This window comes from Prionailurus viverrinus, chromosome B2 (assembly GCF_022837055.1).
Source record: "Prionailurus viverrinus isolate Anna chromosome B2, UM_Priviv_1.0, whole genome shotgun sequence".
In the NCBI taxonomy this organism is placed as follows: domain Eukaryota; kingdom Metazoa; phylum Chordata; class Mammalia; order Carnivora; family Felidae; genus Prionailurus; species Prionailurus viverrinus.
In genome coordinates, this window is record NC_062565.1 from 17,885,366 (window position 1) to 17,905,773 (window position 20,408).

Below are 20,408 nucleotides of genomic sequence, written 5' to 3' on the forward strand. Positions count from 1 at the left end.
TTGAGAGAGAGAGAGAGCACAGGGGAGGGGCAGAGAGAGGGGGGAGAGAGAGAATCCCAAGCAGGCTCTGTGCTGACAGTGCAAAGCCTGACATGGGGCTTGATCTCATGAACCATGAGATCATGACCTAGGCCAAAATCAAGAGTCAGATGCTTAACCCACTGAGCCACCCAGGCGTCCCTTTATATATATATATATTTATTTAGTGGGGGGGGGGGAGAACACAAGCAGGGGAGGGGGCAAAGAGAGAGGGACAGAGGATCTGAAGCGGGCTCCGCACAGACAGGCTGACAGCAGGGAACCCGATGTGGGGCTTGAACTCACGAACCATGAGATCATGACCTGAACCGAAGTTGGACGGTCAACTGACTGAGCCACCCAGGCACCCCCGTTGATATATTTTTAAGGATTTTATTCGTAAGTAACCTCTACACCCAATGTGGGGCTCGAATTCCCAGCCCTGAGATCAAGAGTCACATGCTCTCCAGACTGAGCCAGCCAGACACCCCTCTATTTGGCCCTTGTAGATCCCTCCCTCTGTTCTCCACCCTGTAAGAGGGCTGACATATAGGGAGTGGATCAAGCAGCTCTGGCTCCCATTGGGTTTGCCAATGAGGGCACAAGACAGGGCTCAAGTGGCTGGCTCCCCAGCTCTTTTCTTGCCATCCTCAGCAGGAGAGCTGCCTCCTTTGACTGAAGTTCTTTCTTCTCAAAGGGCCCCTGGCCACAGCACTTTTTTGCAACCACTCCTTTCAGGTCAAGAAATGGTAATAGTTCCACTATTACTGGCCCTCGGTTTTGTAATACCCCTTAGAGTTTCCCTCCACTCTGCCCACACCTTCAGAAATAGCCCCTGTGGTAAGTCTTTCTTGCTTAGCCCAATTTCTAAGTACGCTGTGGGTTTCCTGCTGGGTCTCTGACCCATACAACACTGATAAAGATAACACTTGAGTTAATACTCGGCAGGTGCCAAGTCGTCGGTCAGCATTTCACAGAGAGCATCATTCAAGGCTCACAGCAACTCTGCAAAGTAAGCACCGTTATTAGCCCCATTTTACAGATGAGCAAGTGAGACTCAGAGAGGCCCAACATATTACCAAAGCTCACGATGTCAGGTAGAGTTGGAGCCAAACTTTGTATTTTACATATTGACGTACTGAACGGCCTCCCAACACAACTAAGTTTATGAAAGTATCAAAATTCATTCCGAGCTCCTGGTCTCTCCCAGGGGCTAAAGCTACAGCCAGGGGGAGGTGGATCCTGGGAGCACATTGTGGGGTGGGCATTTCAGCTAAGCACCCTGAGGAGGACTGATTTCACAGGGCGGGAGCAAGGAAATCCGTGAAGGCACTGAGGCGAACCAGGGCTGGGTTCCTCGCTGCTAGGGAAGGAAGTGGAGGGAAGAAACCCCGTGTTGTTGGATTGGAACTGGAGATCTCAGTGTGAACTTGTGGTTGTAATATGTATTTGGAAACCTAAACTATGGACGGGCATGTGCGTGTGAATATGTGAATGACTTGGAGTACCTGTTTGAGAATGCACACGCATGAATGTGTGTCATGTGTGTAGACAGATGTTATGCCTACACACACATGTGTATTTTTTTCTAGCTCCGAGCCCTGAGAAGATGTAGAAGTAATCATGCGCTTGAGGGCCCAGACCGTGGCTTCTAAATATCGTTCTCTATGAAATGGAACTGGGTTCCTTGAAGAAAATGACTGGTTCCAAGACAGGTTAAATGCAAGGAAGGAAGCTCTCAAAGAATCACGGTGTTGAAGGGACACAACAGCCAGCTTGAAGCAGCCCCCGTTGGCTAAGCCTAGGGTAATTTCAGCAGAAAGATAACTACAAGTTGTAATGGATTGGAACCCAGCGAGTGAAATGGGAATCCATGTTCACAGGGATATGAACAAACAAACACACGGGAAGAAGAGAAGGCTCTACCTTACAGATGAATGTCAACTAACGTGTTTCCACAGCAGCATTTCTTTGGTATCTCTACCCAAGAGGCATAACTTGAATCGAATCATGAGGAAACATCAGGACTGCATTCTTCGAAAATGATAAGATGTGAGAGGACACCGACAGACGGAGAAATTGTTTCAAATTTGAGGAGATTAAAGAGGTAGGACCGCTAGGGCAGCTTGAGAGTGTTGATCAGATGCCAGATTTATGAAGGACATGTGTAGGATAACCAGTAAGACTGGAATAGGGTCTGTGGTTGAAAGAGTGGTGATGTGTCACTGGATCATTGTGCTAGAGCACGTAGGAGAGTATCTTTTGGTTAGGTTTTTTTTTTTAATTTTAATTCCAGTAGAGTTCACATACAGTGTTGTATTAGTTTCAGGTGCGCAATAGAGCGATTCAACGATTCAACGGTTTTACCCAGCGCTCATCACAGGTGCACTCCTTAATCCCCATCACCCATTTCGCCCATTCTCCCATCCACCTTCCCTCTGGTGACCATCAGTTCTCTTTAATTAAGAGTTTGGTTTTTGGTTCCTCTCTCTCTCTCTCTCTTTCTTTTTTTCCCCCAGTCATGTTTCCATTAAATACCCTGCTTCAGGGGCGCCTGGGTGGCTCAGTCAGTTAAGCATCCGACTTCAGCTCAGGTCATGATCTCGCGGTTTGTGAGTTCGAGCCCCACGTCGGGCTCTGTGCTGACAGCTCAGAGCCTGGAGCCTGCTTCGGATTCTGTGTCTCCCTCTCCCTCTGCCCCTCCCCTGCTCACACTCTGTCTCTCTCAATAATACATAAATGTTAAAAAAACAAATTTTAAATACACTGCTTCAGCTGTGGGAGCTCTTACAGGGCAGCATGGTGGATTAGACCGATCCTGAATTAAAGGTCAAACAAACCTAGATTAAATCACTTTACCTTCCGAGGCCTCAGTTTCCACATCTGCAAGTTGCAAGTAATGATATCTACCTCCCTCAGAGGATTTTTGTGGCACTTAAATGACTCACTCAATGAAGCCTCAATGTCAAGTCTTTCTGCTTTCTCCTTGAGAAAGCATTTGGTCTACAAAATTTCTTCTTTGATACAATGTGCATTACTGACGTCAACAAAACTGCCAATGTTGGGGCTGTCCAGAATGTGGAAATATCCCCATTTTGTGGAATTAACAGAGGATAATGATGCTACCTGAAGATCGACGCTCCGTTACTAGATTCAGCTCTTCCCTACATTTTACGAGCAACTGGAAATCCTGCCCCTCTGAGATTCTGAAATGTAGGATCTACTGCGGGATGCTTTATTAAGGGAATACTTTTCCGCAGTTTTTACCCCATGACATATATTGAAAACAATGATTTGTCTGGCACCAGTTTAAAAATATATGTGCATACACACACACACACATACATATATATATATATATATATATATATATCAACATGCAGCTTGTCTGTGACCACCGCCAGCCCATTGGCACACACAGGCACAGCTGCGAGCACAAACCATAACCAGGAAAGAGGTTGCTGTTACAGGAGACAGTTCGGGAAGAAGCTAAAAGCACGCTCACACTTTGGAAAAAGGCCCAGCTGTTTCCAGCTGCACTGTGCATTCGGCTGTGCTGGGTACTATGACCTTCAGAACAAGTCAAGGTCTCTACTCTCAGGACCCGCATTTTGTCAATAGCGACCTATCATTGCGAGTTCTTTCATCCCCAATGCTGCTTTGTCATTGATTTCCTTTCCCCTCCTGTCTCAACCTTCCCTTTTATGGCTTCAGAGAGAGTAAACAACCAGAGCCTCAAGCCTCATCCCTCGCCTGGCTTTTGCCTGATTCATGAGACCGAAGACACTGGAGTCAGACAGAACAGGACTGAGCCCTGTAAAGTCCCAAGAGCTGCTAAAAACAGCTGCACACGGCTCAGCATGTGAATGGAAAATCCTACAAGAGTGGCTTTACCTTCCATAAAAATTGTTACGATCTTTCACCAAGGCAAGAAGGGGGTGAGGCAGGATTGTATGCATTGCAGGAATCTGAAGTTCACTTCGTTCCTAATAAGGAGAAGACTACACACAGAGACACATTTACAAATCCTCTGAGGTAAAAAATGGTTACGAAACCCTGTCAGACATTGCCCTAAATTTGTCAAGCTCAGTAACACAAGAATTAGTATTGGAAGCAGTAGACCGATGTGGCTTTAAACAAACCCCCCTCCTGCTTTTCTTGGTGTTCGAATGACAGTGAACACACCCCAAAATGGAGACCACAGCCATCGGGTGACTCTTGAGGAATGAAAGGAACAAAGACTCAAAGCTGTAGAAACTCTAACCAGGACTCCCGCACAAACCCTTCCTCTCACTTCTAGAGAAGAGCAAAGATAAGGACGTGGACTGAAATAGCCAACAGGGTTTTATTAGAAAGGAAGGAATTGCAGCCATTCGGTTCTTAAAAAGAGGAGGAATTATGGTATGCATAAACCCAGAGAAAAAGGGTCATATCACCACAACCACGTATTCGAAGAGCGTCTCAATTACAAGGGTTGCTTTACTTACTTTTTAAAGATTTTCTTTTTTTTAAGCGTATTTATTTAAGCAGTCTCTACACCCAACATGGGGCTCGAACTCACGACCAGGGGATCAACATGACTCCACCAGTGGAGCCAGCCAGGTCCCCCGCCATATTTATTTTTTAAAAGAGTCTTAGCCAATTGCTTAGTCAGAGGATTCAAGAGGCAGAAACCCTAACGCTCTGGCCATGCAATGTGTCCTTAACTCAGTGTTGGACAAATTCATCTCTTAATCCACACCATCTTCAAAATGAATTTAACCATCTTGGCTCTGGTACTTCCACGCCAGGTGTCCTTGGGCAAGTACTGCAAATTCTCCATACCTCTGTTTCTCCGTCTATAAAATAGGATTGCAATAATACCAAGATTCAAAGAAATAATGCCCAAAAGGGAGTTCATCCTCTCCAAAGAAGATACACCAAAGGCCACCAAGCACGTGTAAAGGCGTTCAACGTTGTTGTTCGTTTGAGTGGGGCAAACCTACACCGCAGATATAATTTCACACCCTCTAGAATGGTGTAAATAAAAAAGACAGGCGGTAACAAGGGCTGGTGACGCTGTGGAGTGATTGGAACCCTCACCGACCGCCCTTGGGAACGTGAGAGGTTGCACCTGCTTTGGAAACCACCTTGACAGCTCCTCAAAGTGCCAGAGAGTTACCATATGGATCGGCAATCTCACTCTTGGAATCTACCCAGGAGAAAAGAAAGCACGTGTCTATACAAAGACTCGTTCGGGAATGTTCACAGTAGCATCATTCCTAGGGGCCAAAGGGTGGACACAACCCAAATGTTCTATCAACGGATGAATACACAGAATGTGTTATAACCATATTATGGAATAGTAGGTCGTCCATATAAAGGAGTAAAGTACTGATTCAAAATAGCACACAAAGTAGAAAGGGCCAGACATGACAAAACATATATCATTTGATTTATATTTAATGTCCAAAAAAGGCATATCCAGGCAGACAGAAAAGTGGGGTTTGGGTGTGGAAATAGAAAGTGGCTGTAAATGCACACGAGGTGACGAAAATGATTTAAGTTAGGCTGGGGTCATGGTTGCACTTCTCTATAAATATCCTAAAACTCATTGAGTTGAAGACTTGAAATGGGGGAATTTGGTGCTTCGAGGTGTGTGAACTGGATGGCTGAATTGCATACCTCAATTTTGCGATATGTAAATACTGCCTCAAAGAAGCTGTGAATTTAGGGGAAGAGAAAAGGTTATCTGTCCAGTTCCTGACATCGTAAGGACTCATGGCTTCTGGAAAGGCTTTACAGCACCTAAACCCAGGGTTGACAAAGCAGCTGGCAATTTCCATCAGCCTCTTGTAGGCTGTCCAGACATGGACAGTAGGAAACTTCTGGATTTGCCTGAAAGCAACACCCTATTTATTTCATAGTGACAACATAAGGTGAATTAAATTCAATCTGACACCCAGCTTTGTGTGGGTTGAGGCTGGCAAAAAGGTAAAGCCCTCAGGACCCTCCAGGCCCGCATTCCATGAGGCCAGGCAGCTGCTAAAATGACAAAACCAAAGATAAGGGCTATCTATTTGGCAAAAACAGAGCAGCCGGGGCACAGAGGACAAAGGTGGATTCGGCCTGGGGCTGGGGCTTGTCAAAGGTTCACAGCTATGGTACAACTCAGCTCCACCCTTCAAAGAAAATCAGGATTTTTCCAGGCAAAGAAGGGCCCAGGGGAAGATCTGGCATAAAGGCCAAGGGGCCTGTTTGGGGCCTTACAATTACACAGAGAATTCAAGTTGTAGTCAAATATCTTTGACTATAATTTCTGGATATTTTATTTATTTTTTATATAAAGTTTATTTTTAAGAGAGAGAGCACAGGAGGGGCAGAGAGAGAGAAGGAGAGAGGATCCCAAGTGGGCTCCACACTGACAGCACAGAGCACGATGCAGGGCTCGAACTCACAAACCCGGAGATTACGGCCTGAGCCGAAGTCGGAAACTTAACCGACTAAGCCACCCAGGCGCCCTTATTTTCTGGATATTTTAAAACAAAGCCTCTCAAGGCCAAAATGAGTCTGGCGAATTCCCTTCATTGTTGATTTCACTTTTCCAGACCCAAACTGAAAGGTACAACTTCCATCTCCAAAATGCATAAAGAGGGTAAATTATGCTGACCTTAGCAATCCGATGGCTAAGAACTCCCACAGGCCAACTGCACTCCCAAGAGTGTTTTCCAGTGGATTCAGCATAGGCTTATCCTTTGGAAAAGGAGATGGGAAGTTGGGGGACAGGACCCCTGCCTTGTGGACTGCTTAAAAGCTGAACCAGAACTGAAAAGAAAATAAACTTTCTGCAAAGCTTAAGAATTGTCGTCATCTGATACCACATTATACCTTTTATGGCTACCATTAACAACTCAGGCAACAACAGATGTTGGTGTGGATGCAGAGAAAGAGGATCTCTTTTGCGTTGTTGGTGGTGATGCAAGCTGGGGCAGCCACTCTGGGAAACAGTGTGGAGGTTCCTCAAAAAACTAAAAATAGAACTACCCTACCACCCAGCAATTGCACTAGTAGGCATTTGTCCACGGGACACAGGTGTGCTGTTTCGAAGGGACACATGCACCCCCATGTTTATAGCAGCACTGTCGACAATAGCCAAAGTATGGAAAGAGCCCAGATGTCCATCGGTGGATGAATGGATAAAGAAGATGTGGTACATATGTACAATGGAGTATTACTTGGCAAGCAAAAAGAATGAAATCTTGCCATTTGCAACTACGTGGATGGAACTGGAGGGTATTATGCTCAGTGAAATTAGTCAGAGAAAGACAAATATCCTACGGCTTCACTCATAGGAGGACTTTAAGAGACTAAACAGATGAACATAAGGGAAGGGAAGCAAAAATAATATAAAAACAGGGAGGGGGACAAAACAGAAGAGACTCGTAAATATGGAGAACAGAGGGTTACTGGTGGCGGGGGGGGGGGGTGGTAGGAAAGGGGATGGGCTAAAGGGGACACTAAGGGGCACTAAGGAATCTACTCCTGAAATCATTGTTGCACTAGATGCTAACTAATTTGGATGTAAATTTAAAAAATAAAATTAAATTAAGAAACGGAAAAAAATGTGAAGAAAAAAAGGATTGTCCTCACTGTAGAAAATCTTGTATTAGACAAGCTCAACAGGGCTCCTCTGTCCAACTCATCCGCTCCTCAGTCAATATTATACGGGAACTCCGCAGAATGATAAGGCTAGGCACATGTCTCAGTCCTGGTGCCAATCATTGAGTTCACGTTCTCGCATCTGGGGCACGTGTGGTAGGTGGGAACCTGAGATCCACGCATTTAGTTAAAATGCAGGGAGGAGACATTAGAATCCACCCAGGAGTAGAGTTGGTGGGGAGGGTGACTGCCTCTGTGGGGGAGGAAAGGAGAAGGGAAACTTCTCTGAGGAAGTGACATATCAGCTGAATCTTAAGAAGTGCCGAGCACGAACAGGGAGAGTGAAGAACATTCTAGAACAAGGGGATGGTACCCAGCAAGGGTGGAGAGACCATTTGTCTTTGGACCAATCTAGATGACAGAAGCCTGGCAGAGTGGGAGGCTTTCAACCAGTCACGGAACCCTCCTTCCTAATAAGAGGAAAGAGAAACCAACTTCTTAAGGCTCTACACATTTGACATGGCTAAGAAAAGCTACAGCTGGGGGAGCGGGAGGGTCACCTCGTGGGCCACAGACCCCATTTCTAGCAAAATATCCCTGCACCTTCCAAACGAAACGTTCATGGTTTTGGGGGTTGTTTTTTTTTTAATTTGTTTCTTTGTTTGTTGTCACACACAGAAGTTTTGGAATAGTAACACTCAACCTTCAAAAAATCAGTATCTAAGAAGTTAGTCTGTGTCCCCTCTTTTTGAACACCGAGTTCCTACAATGTGCCAAATCCTTCCAACAGGCTGACAAGGAGCCAAGATGTCTGCTTTAAATCCCACCAGCAAATAGCAGCCACCTTAGATCATTTATTCAACGCACTTCACAGACCTCTTAAGTCTGGAATGCATTCTAATTGACCCCTGACTCCAGTTCTGTGAGGCCTGATGGCCCTTACTTTTTCTTTCTCTTCAATCTACTTTGATCTTCCTCGGTATAAAATTAAGATGAGTCGCCGAAGAAAGAGATGTAATTTCTGAACATTAAGGATTCATAATATTTTCATTACATTGATTAAGTCCAAATATTAGTATCTTAATTTAATGAAGTTAGGGTCATGTCTCTGGTTCTTCCTCAGAAATCCCAGAAGATGGCATAATTAACAAAGCAAACTTGTTCATGTACATCATCATTATTAGCCAACTATTTTTGAGAGTAATACTTGGGGCTATGTAAAATGCACATTAATCAACTAAACTACATCGTAGGGCAATTTCTGATTTGCAGAAATTATAATCTTTTTAAAAACTCAAAAAAAAAAAAAAGCCAGTCAAAATCTCCAGCGGTCCTTGGTTCCGTTGGGTCATCAGAAGCAAGTAAGCTTGTTATTCCATAACTTATAACATAGAAGACACTGTATTTCTAGGTGCCCTGTTCCTATCAGGGTGAAATTGGCAAGATGACACAGGTCTGAATTATCCTCTTGAGAGAAAAGAACCGGGAAAAAATAGCCTAACTTCATGAGGAAGGATAAATAGAAAATTCAGGAGAGAATATGAGCCACAGAACACCCCAAGAACAAATCCATTGATCAGGGAAGGAGGGCAGACAAAAATACAGCACAGATGGGACCATTCACAGGTTACAAATTACTTCCCCCTGACGTGCCCCCATCTCTTCTGGAGAAAAAAAAAAAAACCTAATACTAGCATTTCCTTGATTATCTACATAAAGGTGAAGTCTGTCACACCATTTATCCTCTTCTCAAGAGACCACATTTCCTTGAAAAGAACCGATTCCCCATTCACCGATTCCCTTTCCTGTAAGTTGACAAAAATTGGTATTTTCTAACAGAAAAATGAAGAGATTGTTCAAGCTACCTGTAAGGCTTACCTCCCCAAACTTTCCCCCCCCTGCAAGCCCACCCCTTACGCCCAGTGGATCTTGGAAGCTCCGTGAACATAATGCGTTTGAGGAGCATGAATTTGGTCTGGGTCTAGAAGATATCAGCCCAGTCACTGGGGCCACAAGCATGAGTTCCCAGGGCCATTGTGACTCAGATCCGCTCTTCCCTGACTCAAGAGCTTGGCATCTCAACATCGCATTTCTATAAAGACTGGAACTAAAGAGATCAGTCAATCTCAGATAATGGTAGAGTCAAGCTAGTATGGAATCTACAGCAACAGGCCTCCCCTACCAAGGGCATTGGGGTACATGGATGGCACAGAAAACCATCAGCTCTGGTCCATAGGCTGGCTCCAGGGGGAGAGAAAAATGAGAAGCAGGGAGTCTGCCTTCCAGGTCCATGATCTCCAGTTTTCTTCATTTCTCTGTTTCATCCCCCCAGGCACCATGACATTCCTTTCCGACCCCCACCCCCCACCCCATCTCCAACAAAACCTGCTGTCAGGTTTCTTTTTTTCACTCATTCAGATTTTAATGTGAATTCCAAAGAAACTCCCACGGAATCATATTATGAATGCTCCTTTGTAGCAAGTGAGGCAGAAATCATTGGTCAGTTTTTAAATCTTTAAATCCAAGGAACATTCCACCAGCGCAACACCCCCTAAAAGTCCCTAACCCAGGCAAAACCACGCAACCCAGGTGAGCAACTCAGAAGTAATTCAGAAGGAAAGTGGAGGTGTCTAAAGATGGATCTTTTCCACAACTGGAAACCATGCCCAGCTATGTCAGAGGATTAAGAGGGTGCCATCTTGTTGCGGACTGGAATAAAGAGAAGAGGTGGGGGAGGAGAGAGTTTAGAGGGGGGCGGGAGATGGAGGTAGAGAGAGGAAGCAGGAAGGGCAGGAAGCCCTGACTTCACAACAGCTTGTGAAATTTATTAGGCAACTTCTTTATTTTTTTAAATTTCTATTTATTGGGGGTGGCGGGTGGGGAGCAATCACTTCAAGACCACATGCGAACCCCCTTTCTGTGCCCCTTTTGTCCTCCTGAGCACCTTCTCCTCTGGACTAGGCACAAGTTCTTCCCTTCTGAGGCTTTCCAGAGGACCTGCTGCTCCTTAAGGAACTTACTATATGGACAGGGGGGGCCACGTCTCGTTTTGTGCTTTAAGCCACATGACCCGGCCACCCTGGTCACACTGACTGCAGCAACTTGGGACCCAGATGAAGGTCAGTCATCTATAGAGAAGGCCGGGGCACCCTACGAAGTGATGCGAAATGAGAACAGAGATGATCACCCGTGCCATTCCCACGTGACGCAAAGCAAGACTCTGAGTGTATCTGAAGGGGACACAGCGAGAAATTGATATAAACAGAACGGCACAGACTCTGGCAGCAGAGTGGAAAGACGCAGAAAGTATAAGCCATGGGGCAGGGGGCACCAGAGACGAGTGGAAGCTCTGAGGCAGGGGTAGGAATTTCAGATAAGGAAAAAGAAGCAGGCGAAGCAAAGGAAGGGAACAGGGATGAAGACGCTGGGACACAAGCGTGGCTGACTTCTCAACGTTGCTGCGATGGCGTTGCTATCATGCGACCATTTTACCCAGAGTGGGGGAGGGTGCCTGGTACATGTACACCCGTTACCGTAGCTCCCAGCCACGTGTCCAAATGATATTTGGGGTATACGGGGTTAAATAGAATATATTACTTAAATTAATGGCACCTGTTGATTTTTCTTGCTCTCTAATGTGGCTGCTGGAAAATCTAAAACTACATTTATGGGGGCACCTGGCTGGCTCAGTCAGTTAGGCGTCCGACTTCGGCTCAGGTCATGATCTCATGGTTCGTGGGTTCGAGCCACCCCTCCCGTCGGGCTCTGTGCTGACAGCTCGGAGCCTGGAGCCTGCTTCGGATTCTACGTCTCCCGTGTCTCTCTGCCTCTCCCCTCCTCGCGCGCTCTCTCTCTCTCTCTCTTAAAAATAAACATTAAAAAATAAAAATAAAATAAAATTACATTTATGGCTCACAGTATATTTCCACTGGGTGGCATTGCTCTAGTTCCCCATGAGGCCATTTTGTCTGTGAGATTTCTTTCCCCTGACCTGTGACTTCTTTGAGAAGCCTAATAAGCCCCCAATCGCTACAGTCAACTACAATAATCTTAAAATATCCTAAACAACCAACCACCAATTCGTCTGTCAACTAGAAGTGCCCTCAAAATAGAACGGACTCAGATTTCCACACAGCAAGAGCAGTAGTTAAACAAGACAGCCACTTAAGTTTTCGGTTCCCTTCCCTCCTCATGACCAAGCACTATACTCAGGCCCGCCCCAGGGAAGGGACACTGGCTTCCAGAAAGGATCCGACATACACATAAGACAGAAACGACTTCAAGGGCTCACTCCTCTACATTTTTGAAAAGCATGGAGCAGCACATTTGTTTTCCATTGTTTCACTGATCTGTAACTGCTAACCAGAGGTGTAAAAGTCCATTTCCAACAGATAAATCAGGTTGAGAAGCTGGGGTGTCTGATTAGAATCCTCCTTTAGAATCGCAGACCCTCGGAGTGGAAAAGACAAGGCCATCTTGTCTAACACTTGATAAATGAGGCGCCTTTACAGCATTTCTCCTTCTCTGTGTCTCCATGTCCCTTGGGTTTGTGCACCACTGAGGAAACTACCCATTCTAATCCCAGACTGATGGGTTTTTATATCTCCCACCACTAACCCTGGATTCTTTTCCCAAATGCCCAAATCTTTTCATTATGTGAAGATAGCGATTCTTCTTCAAATCTTTTTCAGATCGAATATGCTTTTTGTTTGTCTTGGTCCTCTGTAGAGAAAAAATGGGGTTTGGCCTCTTTCCAAAGCTATCTTTGGAAGCTGCTTTGTCAATGCCTCCCTTAAAGCATGGTGATTATACCTAAACAGTCTGCATCATACTTGATCCCAGCAACATGTAAGAGAGAAGTGGGGCTTTTACCTCCTTCATTCTGGACACTGAATTCCACATAGACAACTATATGGTCATGACTCCCCCACCACACTTTCTTGAGTCCTGATTTCTTTTATCTCTACAACGTCACGTCTTCCAGCTTTTGGAAAACCACATTTTAAAAAGCACTCTATGCGATATCACCTCACACCTGCTAGAATGGCTGTTTATCAAAGGACAAGAAATACCAAGTCTTGACGAGGATGTGGAGAAAAGGGAACCTTCTTGCACTGTCGGTAAGACTGTAAGTTGGTGCAGCCACCAGGGAAAACAATATGGAGGTTCCTCCAAAAATTAAAAATAAAACTATCCTATGATCCAGCAATCCACTTCTAGATATTTATCTGAAAAAAACAAAAACACTAGATGAAAAAGATATGGCAGTCCATGTTCACTGCAGCATTATTTACGATAGCCAAGACATGGAAACAACCTAAGTATCCGTAAGTGGGTGCATGGATAAATAAATAAATGTCGTCGAGGTCCATCCATGTTGTCACGAATGGCAAGATTTCATTCTTTTCTATTTTTTTATGGCTGAGTAACATTTATATAAAAATATATATATTTAAATATATATAAAATATATTTATATAATATATAGATTATATATATTTAATATATATATAATATATTTATATAGATTATATAGATTATATTTATATATTAATATATTTAAATATACATTATATTTTATGTAAATATATAAGTAATATATAAATAATATAGTTATTACTTATGTATACTTATATATTATATAAATATATAAATAACATATTTTTAAATATATATTTAAATTTTTATATATATTAATATTTTTTATATATAAATGTTACTCAGCCATAAAAAAAATAGAAAAGAAAGAAATCTTGCCATTCTTGACAACATGGATGGACCTTGAAGACATTATGCTAAATGAAATAAGTCAGACAAAGAAAGACAAATACCATATAATCTTATTTATATGTGGAATCTGGGAAAAACAACACCACCCCCACCAACAAAACAGTCACAGATACAGAGACCAGATTTATGGTTTCCAGAGATTGGGGGGGGGGGGGGTAGGCAAAATGGGTAAAGGTGGTCAAAAGTTGCAAACTTCCAGTTTTAAAATAAATAAGTTTGGAGTGTGTTCAGCATGGTGACTGCCGTTAATGACAGCATTTTGTATTGTGGGGGCCAAGGACGGTCCACTTCAAAATGTGCCATTTGGCATTTTGATTATTTTGAATAAAAGTTACTTAAGAAAGAGTCAGTGTTGGGGCGCCTGGGTGGCGCAGTCGGTTGGACGTCCGACTTCAGCCAGGTCACGATCTCGCGGTCCGTGAGTTTGAGCCCCGCGTCGGGCTCTGGGCTGATGGCTCAGAGCCTGGAGCCTGTTTCCGATTCTGTGTCTCCCTCTCTCTCTGCCCCTCCCCCATTCATGCTCTGTCTCTCTCTGTCCCAAAAATAAATAAACGTTGAAAGAAAGAGTCAATGCAAAAACAACATCCTGACCCTCGCCTCTCCCCTTTGTGTCCAGAAAGCAGGAAGTAAATCTCCCATGTGAAAGCTACTTTCCCTGTATCAGGAGATGAAGACACATCCTTATCAACAGAGGTAGGAAATTCAGAGCTGAGAAGAATATATAAACAAACCTTGGTACTTCTATTAATTCACTACCTCAGCCCAAATCCTGTTTAGAATTTCTTACTGATTGAAGCTTCCCAAAATAAGTTTTCTTTGTCCTGTCAATTCCTCACAGATTTATTGTCTCTTTGTCTAAAATGTATAAAAGTTGGATGCCCTTGTCATTTCTCTGGGTCTCACTTTCATTACTGGGTCTCTTCATGCCCTAATTAAATTTTGGGTTTTTTTCCCCCCTTCTCGTTAATTCCTCTCGTGTCAAATGAATTTTTAGACCAGCCAGAAGAACTTTGAAGAGAAGAGGTAAATTTTTTCCTCTCTGACAATATATTTGAAAATTGCTATTCAGAAAGCTCTTAAAAGTTCTCATCACACATACAAACAAGTTCTCATCACGGGAAAAATAAAATTTATAGTGGTAACCATTTTGCAATATCTACAAACAGTAAGCCATGCTTTATACCTGAAATTAATAGGTTATATATCAATTATACCTCAATTAAAAATAAATCTTAGGGGCACCTGGGTGGCTCAGTTGGTTAAGGGTCTGACTTCGGCTCAGGTCGTGATCTCACGGTTCGTGAGTTCAAACCCCACATCAGGCTCTGTGCCGACAGCTCAGAGCCTGGAGCCTGCTTCGGATTCTGTGTCTCCTTCTCTCTCTGCCCCTCCCCCGCTCACACTCTGTCTCTGTCTCTCAAAACTAAATAAACATTGAAAAAATTTTTTCTTTTAAATAAAAATTTTAAAAAACCTTAAAAATAAATAAAGAGGTTGTTTTCAAGTGGTTGGGGAGAAAAAACAGGTTTCTAGGTCTATGAAGTTTTGTATAACAACATCTAAAACAGGCACCTGGTTCGCAGCCCTGGGCGTCTCTGAGAATTACCTGGACACGGAATGAATGAACACTTAAGGCGAGGTCCACCCAGGTGGTCAGGCCCTTTGGGAAGTGGTACTTGGCCTTAATGAAGCAACAAGCTCAAGAAACCGTGAATCTGATCATCATATTGATTCCAGTTGCTTTTCCCTTGGCTGTGAATCTGAATTCCTATTTTGATTTGAACTAGCGAGACTGAATCAGTTCAGTGTAGACAACTTAAGATCATTCAACTCATTTAGAACGTGGACCAAAGGGAAGGTACCGTTAATTTAGTAACCACTGAGAGCTAATTGAAATCAAGTTAAAGGAATACCAGGCTTACGAGACCTGGTTTATACAATTGGCAGGATCGCGTGCTAGCTGGGTACCTTGAGCACATTCATGCAATCACATTCCTTTAAGGCCCTCTAAATGTCTGGTTTGATTCCAGGAAAGAACTTGCAAATAAAAAATTTTGAAGTCGTCCCCTGCTCCCATGTTGAAAGGATGGGAATTTGCAACAGGAGCAAAAGCATTATTAAAATGTCCGAGGGCGCCTGGGTGGCTCAGTCGGTTAGGTGACCGACTTTGACTCAGGTCACGATCTCACAGTTTGTGAGTTCCAGCCCCGTGTCGGGCTCTGTGCTGACATTTCAGAGCCTGGAGCCTGCTTCGGATTCTGTGTCTCCCCCTCTCTCTACCCTCTCCCCTGCTCACACTCCGTGTCTCTCTGTCTGTCAATAATAAATAAACGTTAAAAATTAAAAAAAAAAAAGTGTCCGAACTGCCATTCAGATTTACTTTATGAGCTTTACTCCCGATTATAAATAACATCACCCTTAAAGGAGAATTGGGTTTGATCTTTTATAGGCACAGCCAGCTTTCCCCTCAACCCTTTGCCCTGTCTCGAGACTGCCGCACACATTTGAAGTGAGTCTACGGATCCAAAAAGGCAGCGTGGCATAGCAGCAAAATCAAGTCAGACGGTTGAGCTCTAGCTCTGCCCTGCTCATCACAATGTCTCAGTTTCCTCATCTGTGCCATGGACATGAGTCGGATCATGAGTTACATCTGGGAGCAGAACTGCTGGAAAGATTTTTTGATTAACATTTAAAACGGTAACGGTCTTCCCCATTCAACATTTTTGTTTTTTTTTTTTTTTTTTACTATTTTTGAAAGCGGTTTATTCAGTACCGATCGTGCAACGTTTACTCACAAGAACAAAAGTTAAGAGACACACACGTACCTGGAATCCTATTGAGCGTCACCCAGAAATGTTCATCGGGGCTATAGGTGTCCTTGGACCAGGAAAGCAAGTCGAGTGCGTGCTGATCTTGGAGGACAAAGTTGGCGAATTCCCTCGTGAGGGCCACATAGGCAGTGCCGAAGTAAATGGTCATGTTGTGGGGAGGTGGAGGTTTTAATTTTGTCGTTTTAATCACGTAGGAGTTTTTTTGGTGTAATAGTTCTTGGTGGACGTATTTAGTCCGTCCGATAGCATGACTGGGGGGCAGCACCCCCGGGGTAATGTTTTTCCCTTTAAATCCTTTCAGATACTGAACTATCTCCTTGTTGGTTTTCAGGGGGAAATCTTGCCCACACATGTTGATGGCATACCTCCATGGCACCTCGGAGGCCGCAAGATCTTTGATGCAGTTCAGGTCGGCCTGGAGCCTGGAAATCCCACCATAGACCACCGGCTCCATTTTAGAAGCCAGAAAAGCATTTGGGAAGCAGTTTAGTAATTGCTTCACCGCATTTTTAAATGTGTCCGTCGCCTTTTCATCCACGTGAACACAGTAGACGTTTTGGGGCATGTAAATCGCCCTAAAGAGTCTCTCAAAAGTGCCAAAGTCTTTGTGGATGGTCACTGTGTAAGCCAAAGGGAACCCCGCTTCTTCCTTAGAGAGCGTTTCTGTTATATAGTGACTTTGAGCCATGTAGTCATAGCAGGTAGATTCACTGAGGGTAGTTTTCAGGGCATTCTCTGTTGGGTAAAAAACCTTCCCCTTAAAAATCTGATGACAGACTTCTGCTAACAGCGAGGCATTGGACAGAGAAGCCCTCAGAAAACGCTTATCCTCCCTTAACTCGTTCTTATAAACAAATACAAAGATCAGGGCCATGATAAGAGACACACTAAAAAGACAATGCTTCGAAGAGACCATCATTCAAAGCCAGAAAGTGAGTAAACGCCTCTTGAGATCAGATCAGAGTGTAGATATATTTAACTTACATTGCCTCCGGAATCCATAAATCATCCTCTGGGGACTCGCAATTCTGATCGACTGCTCTGGGCCCTTCCAGGCGACGGTTTTGTCCTTTTTCTTTCTTCCTTTCTGGCTCATTCGCGGCTGTGTTTCATTTCAACCTCTCTATGACACATTTCTGAAGTAGCTCCTGGGGACATCTGCTCTGCTCTCTCTCCGGTGAACCTGCCACCTGTTACCACACGAAAACCAGCCGCCTCGGGAAGATTCTGATTCTGATGTGTCCCCCCGTCCCCACATTAAAATCACCGAAGGGTGAGGTCACCATTCTGCAAGTGATCCCTCTAAGATTTCTACCGTAGCTTCTTCTCCCGGCCAAAGGTTGCCCACTATGTCAGCTCCCCAACTTCCTGTTAATCATTGCGTTCAACTGACTGACTTTGTTTGCTTAAACAGCACTGCCAAGTTAAAAGCTTCAGCTCTAAGCATGTGAACACTGCCTGGAGAGACACTCTGTCAATAAATATTTAGTGCTTAAAAATTAATTGCTTAACCCTGTCTTTTTCCACACACACACCCTCCTCTCTATATTGGCCGGCTGTGCTATTTTAGCAAGGCATATGACTGGCTGCTGAGCCAAATTCTTTCCAGGGCTTAATTTTCTCTGCGGCGAGGTGAGGTCCTTTAAAAGGTACATTAGCAAACTTACGTCACCGCCTAACTTACTACACAAAGCGACTGGGGGACTTGGTGAATAAAGGTTAATTAAAAAAAAAAAAAGCCACCCCCAAAAGGAACAGTTGTGGTTACCCAGAAATTGTGTAAAGGCTAAAACTGAAGTTAGTGAAATGTCAGGTTGATTTCACACCCGGCCCAAGTTGGGTACCCTTGGAGTAGACTGACCCCGAGAGGTAGGAGAGAAAGGTTGTCTCGGTCTGGGAGGTTCCAGAACTCAAGGAGAGAGGCTTTACAAACGTACGAGCGCTTCCAAAGGAGTATCCTGTGTAAAAAAATGAATTTTACCGCCTTCATAGGTCAGTCATGAGATAACATATAAAGAGTTCATGGCCACGCCCAACGACACCCAGGGCTGCAGAGAGGAGAGGGAACAAAAGCCCCCTCCCCCATCATGAGTCAAGAAAATGACACAATCATCACTTCTCCTTTGCAACCTTTTTTACACTTCCCTTATTCTTTGCTCCGTGAGTCTATGCCAGTTAGATGATCTGTCAAAGACAGCATGGATCACTTTTACTGTATTTGGTAGCTTGATGCATGTGGGGGTGAGAGAGAGTGTGCCGCGCCCACTCACAGAAGTTAGCGCTGCACTCACATCTCTCTTGTCTGTTTCTGGCTCCCACCATTGTCTGCCCGGGCTAGACGATCAAATATTTATTGATCGAGAGAGCTCTAGTTTTCATTTCCCTGTTTCCCTGATCACATTAGTGTGAGATTCCAAGTATTAAGGATTTCTCATCTTTGTGTATGTACACGTGGGTACAGCCAACGTCTCTATTTTCTCAATGCATCTTCGTTATAAATACCACATAATAGGGGCGCCTGGGTGGCTCAGTCGGTTAAGCGCCCGACTTCAGCTCGGGTCACGATCGCACGGCCGGTGGGTTTGAGCCCCGCATCGGGCTCTGTGCTGACAGCTCAGAGCCTGGAGCCTGCTTCCCATTCTGTGTCTCCCTCTCTGTCTCTTAAAAATAAATAAACATTAAAAAAAATTTTTTTTCTAAAAGACAACATAATATTTTAGACTGCTTTGTAAACACAGTGTTTTCATGTCGGGAAATCTATTTACCTCTTGCCCATAGACAGACACGTTCTGACTTTTCCTGAGAACACCAGGGCGATGCCCGTGTGCAGCCCGTGTCTTGCGTTTACTATCATTGCCACGGGGCCACCGGGTCCTCATTGGGCATCGTCTTCCCAATCATCACCTTAGAACACAAGACTGGAGTTAGTATCTCGTGTAGTTTTTCCCACCCCAGTTGAAAGCTGACGCGTTGATGAGGTGATTGTCAATTTTATTTTGTAAGCCTCAGGAGCAGGAAACGATGATAGGGCCATTCTTGTGGAAATTCTCCAGAACTAGGTGAGTCAAGTCTTACTTGTTTTCTAAATCCAGTTCTAGAGCATGATTCAGATGCATACAGTCTTGTCAATAGGACCCAAAATAGAATTGGATCAACCCAAATACCTGTTTACATAATATTTCTTGTGTGCTTAATGGCCTAAGCCACCCAGGCACCGCCCCGGGAAATGCATGTCTTTTCTTTCCTTTTGTTTTTTCTTTTCTGTTCTTCAAAAATTTTATTGGCTTGTGTTTCCTTCGATGTGCCCTTTTAAGTTTTATTCACTGAAAACTTGTATGAAAAAATGGTTTTTTTTTATTAATTACTTTATTGTTTAATTTACATCCAAGTTAGTTAGCATACAGTGCAACAATGATTTCAGGAGTAGATTCGAGAATACCCCTTATCTGTTTAGCCCACAACCCCTCCAGCAAACCTCTGTTTGTTCTCCATATTTAAGAGTCTCTTCTGTTGTGTCCCCCTCCCTGTTTTTATATTATTTTTGTTTCCCTTCCCTTATGTGCACCTGTTTTGTCTCTTAAAGTCCTCCTATGAGTGAAGTCATATGATTTTTGTCTTTCTCTGACTAATTTCACTTAACATAACACCCTCCAGGTCTATCCACATAGTTGCAAATGGCAAGATTTCATTCTTTTTGATTGCTGAGTATACTCCATTGTATATATATACCACATCTTCTTTATCCATTCATCCATCGATGGACATTTGGGCTCTTTCCATACTTTGGCTATTGTCGACAGTGCTGCTATAAACATGGGGGTGCATGTGTCCCTTCGAAACAGCACACCTGTATCCCGTGGATAAATGCCTAGCAGTGCAATTGCTGGGTCGTAGGGTAGTTCTATTTTTAATTTTTTGAGCAACCTCCATACTGTTTTCCGGAGTGGCTGCCCCAGCTTGCATTCCCACCAGCAGTGCAAAAGAGACCCTTTCTCCACATTCTCACCAACATCTGTTGCCGGAGTTGTTAATGTTAGCCATTCTGACAGGGGTGAGGTGGTATCTCATTGTGGTTTGGATTTGTACGGAAATGCATCTCTAACGGCTGGCTGACTTTTCTCTGAATCTACA

General features: G+C 44.0%; 1 protein-coding gene across 3 annotated transcripts in view; it reads right to left on the minus strand.

Annotated features, from left to right (window-relative positions):
* The window catches only part of LOC125165762 (N-acetyllactosaminide beta-1,6-N-acetylglucosaminyl-transferase-like), a 62,249-nt gene extending 44,376 nt beyond the window's left edge, over nucleotides 1-17,873 (minus strand). Inside the window, exons 1-2 of one of the 3 annotated variants that reach the window (XM_047859033.1) lie at nucleotides 16,272-17,873; nucleotides 15,886-16,108 (exon numbers count right to left, since the gene is read on the minus strand). In XM_047859033.1, the coding sequence (XP_047714989.1) occupies nucleotides 16,038-16,108; nucleotides 16,272-17,196 (996 nt within the window). In that variant the 5' untranslated portion in view covers nucleotides 17,197-17,873 and the 3' untranslated portion in view covers nucleotides 15,886-16,037. Of the gene's footprint in view, nucleotides 1-15,885; nucleotides 16,112-16,271 lie in introns of those variants that run through there. The other 2 variants (XM_047859032.1, XM_047859031.1) reach the window with 2 other exon arrangements.
* Nucleotides 17,874-20,408: the final 2,535 nt, after the last annotated feature.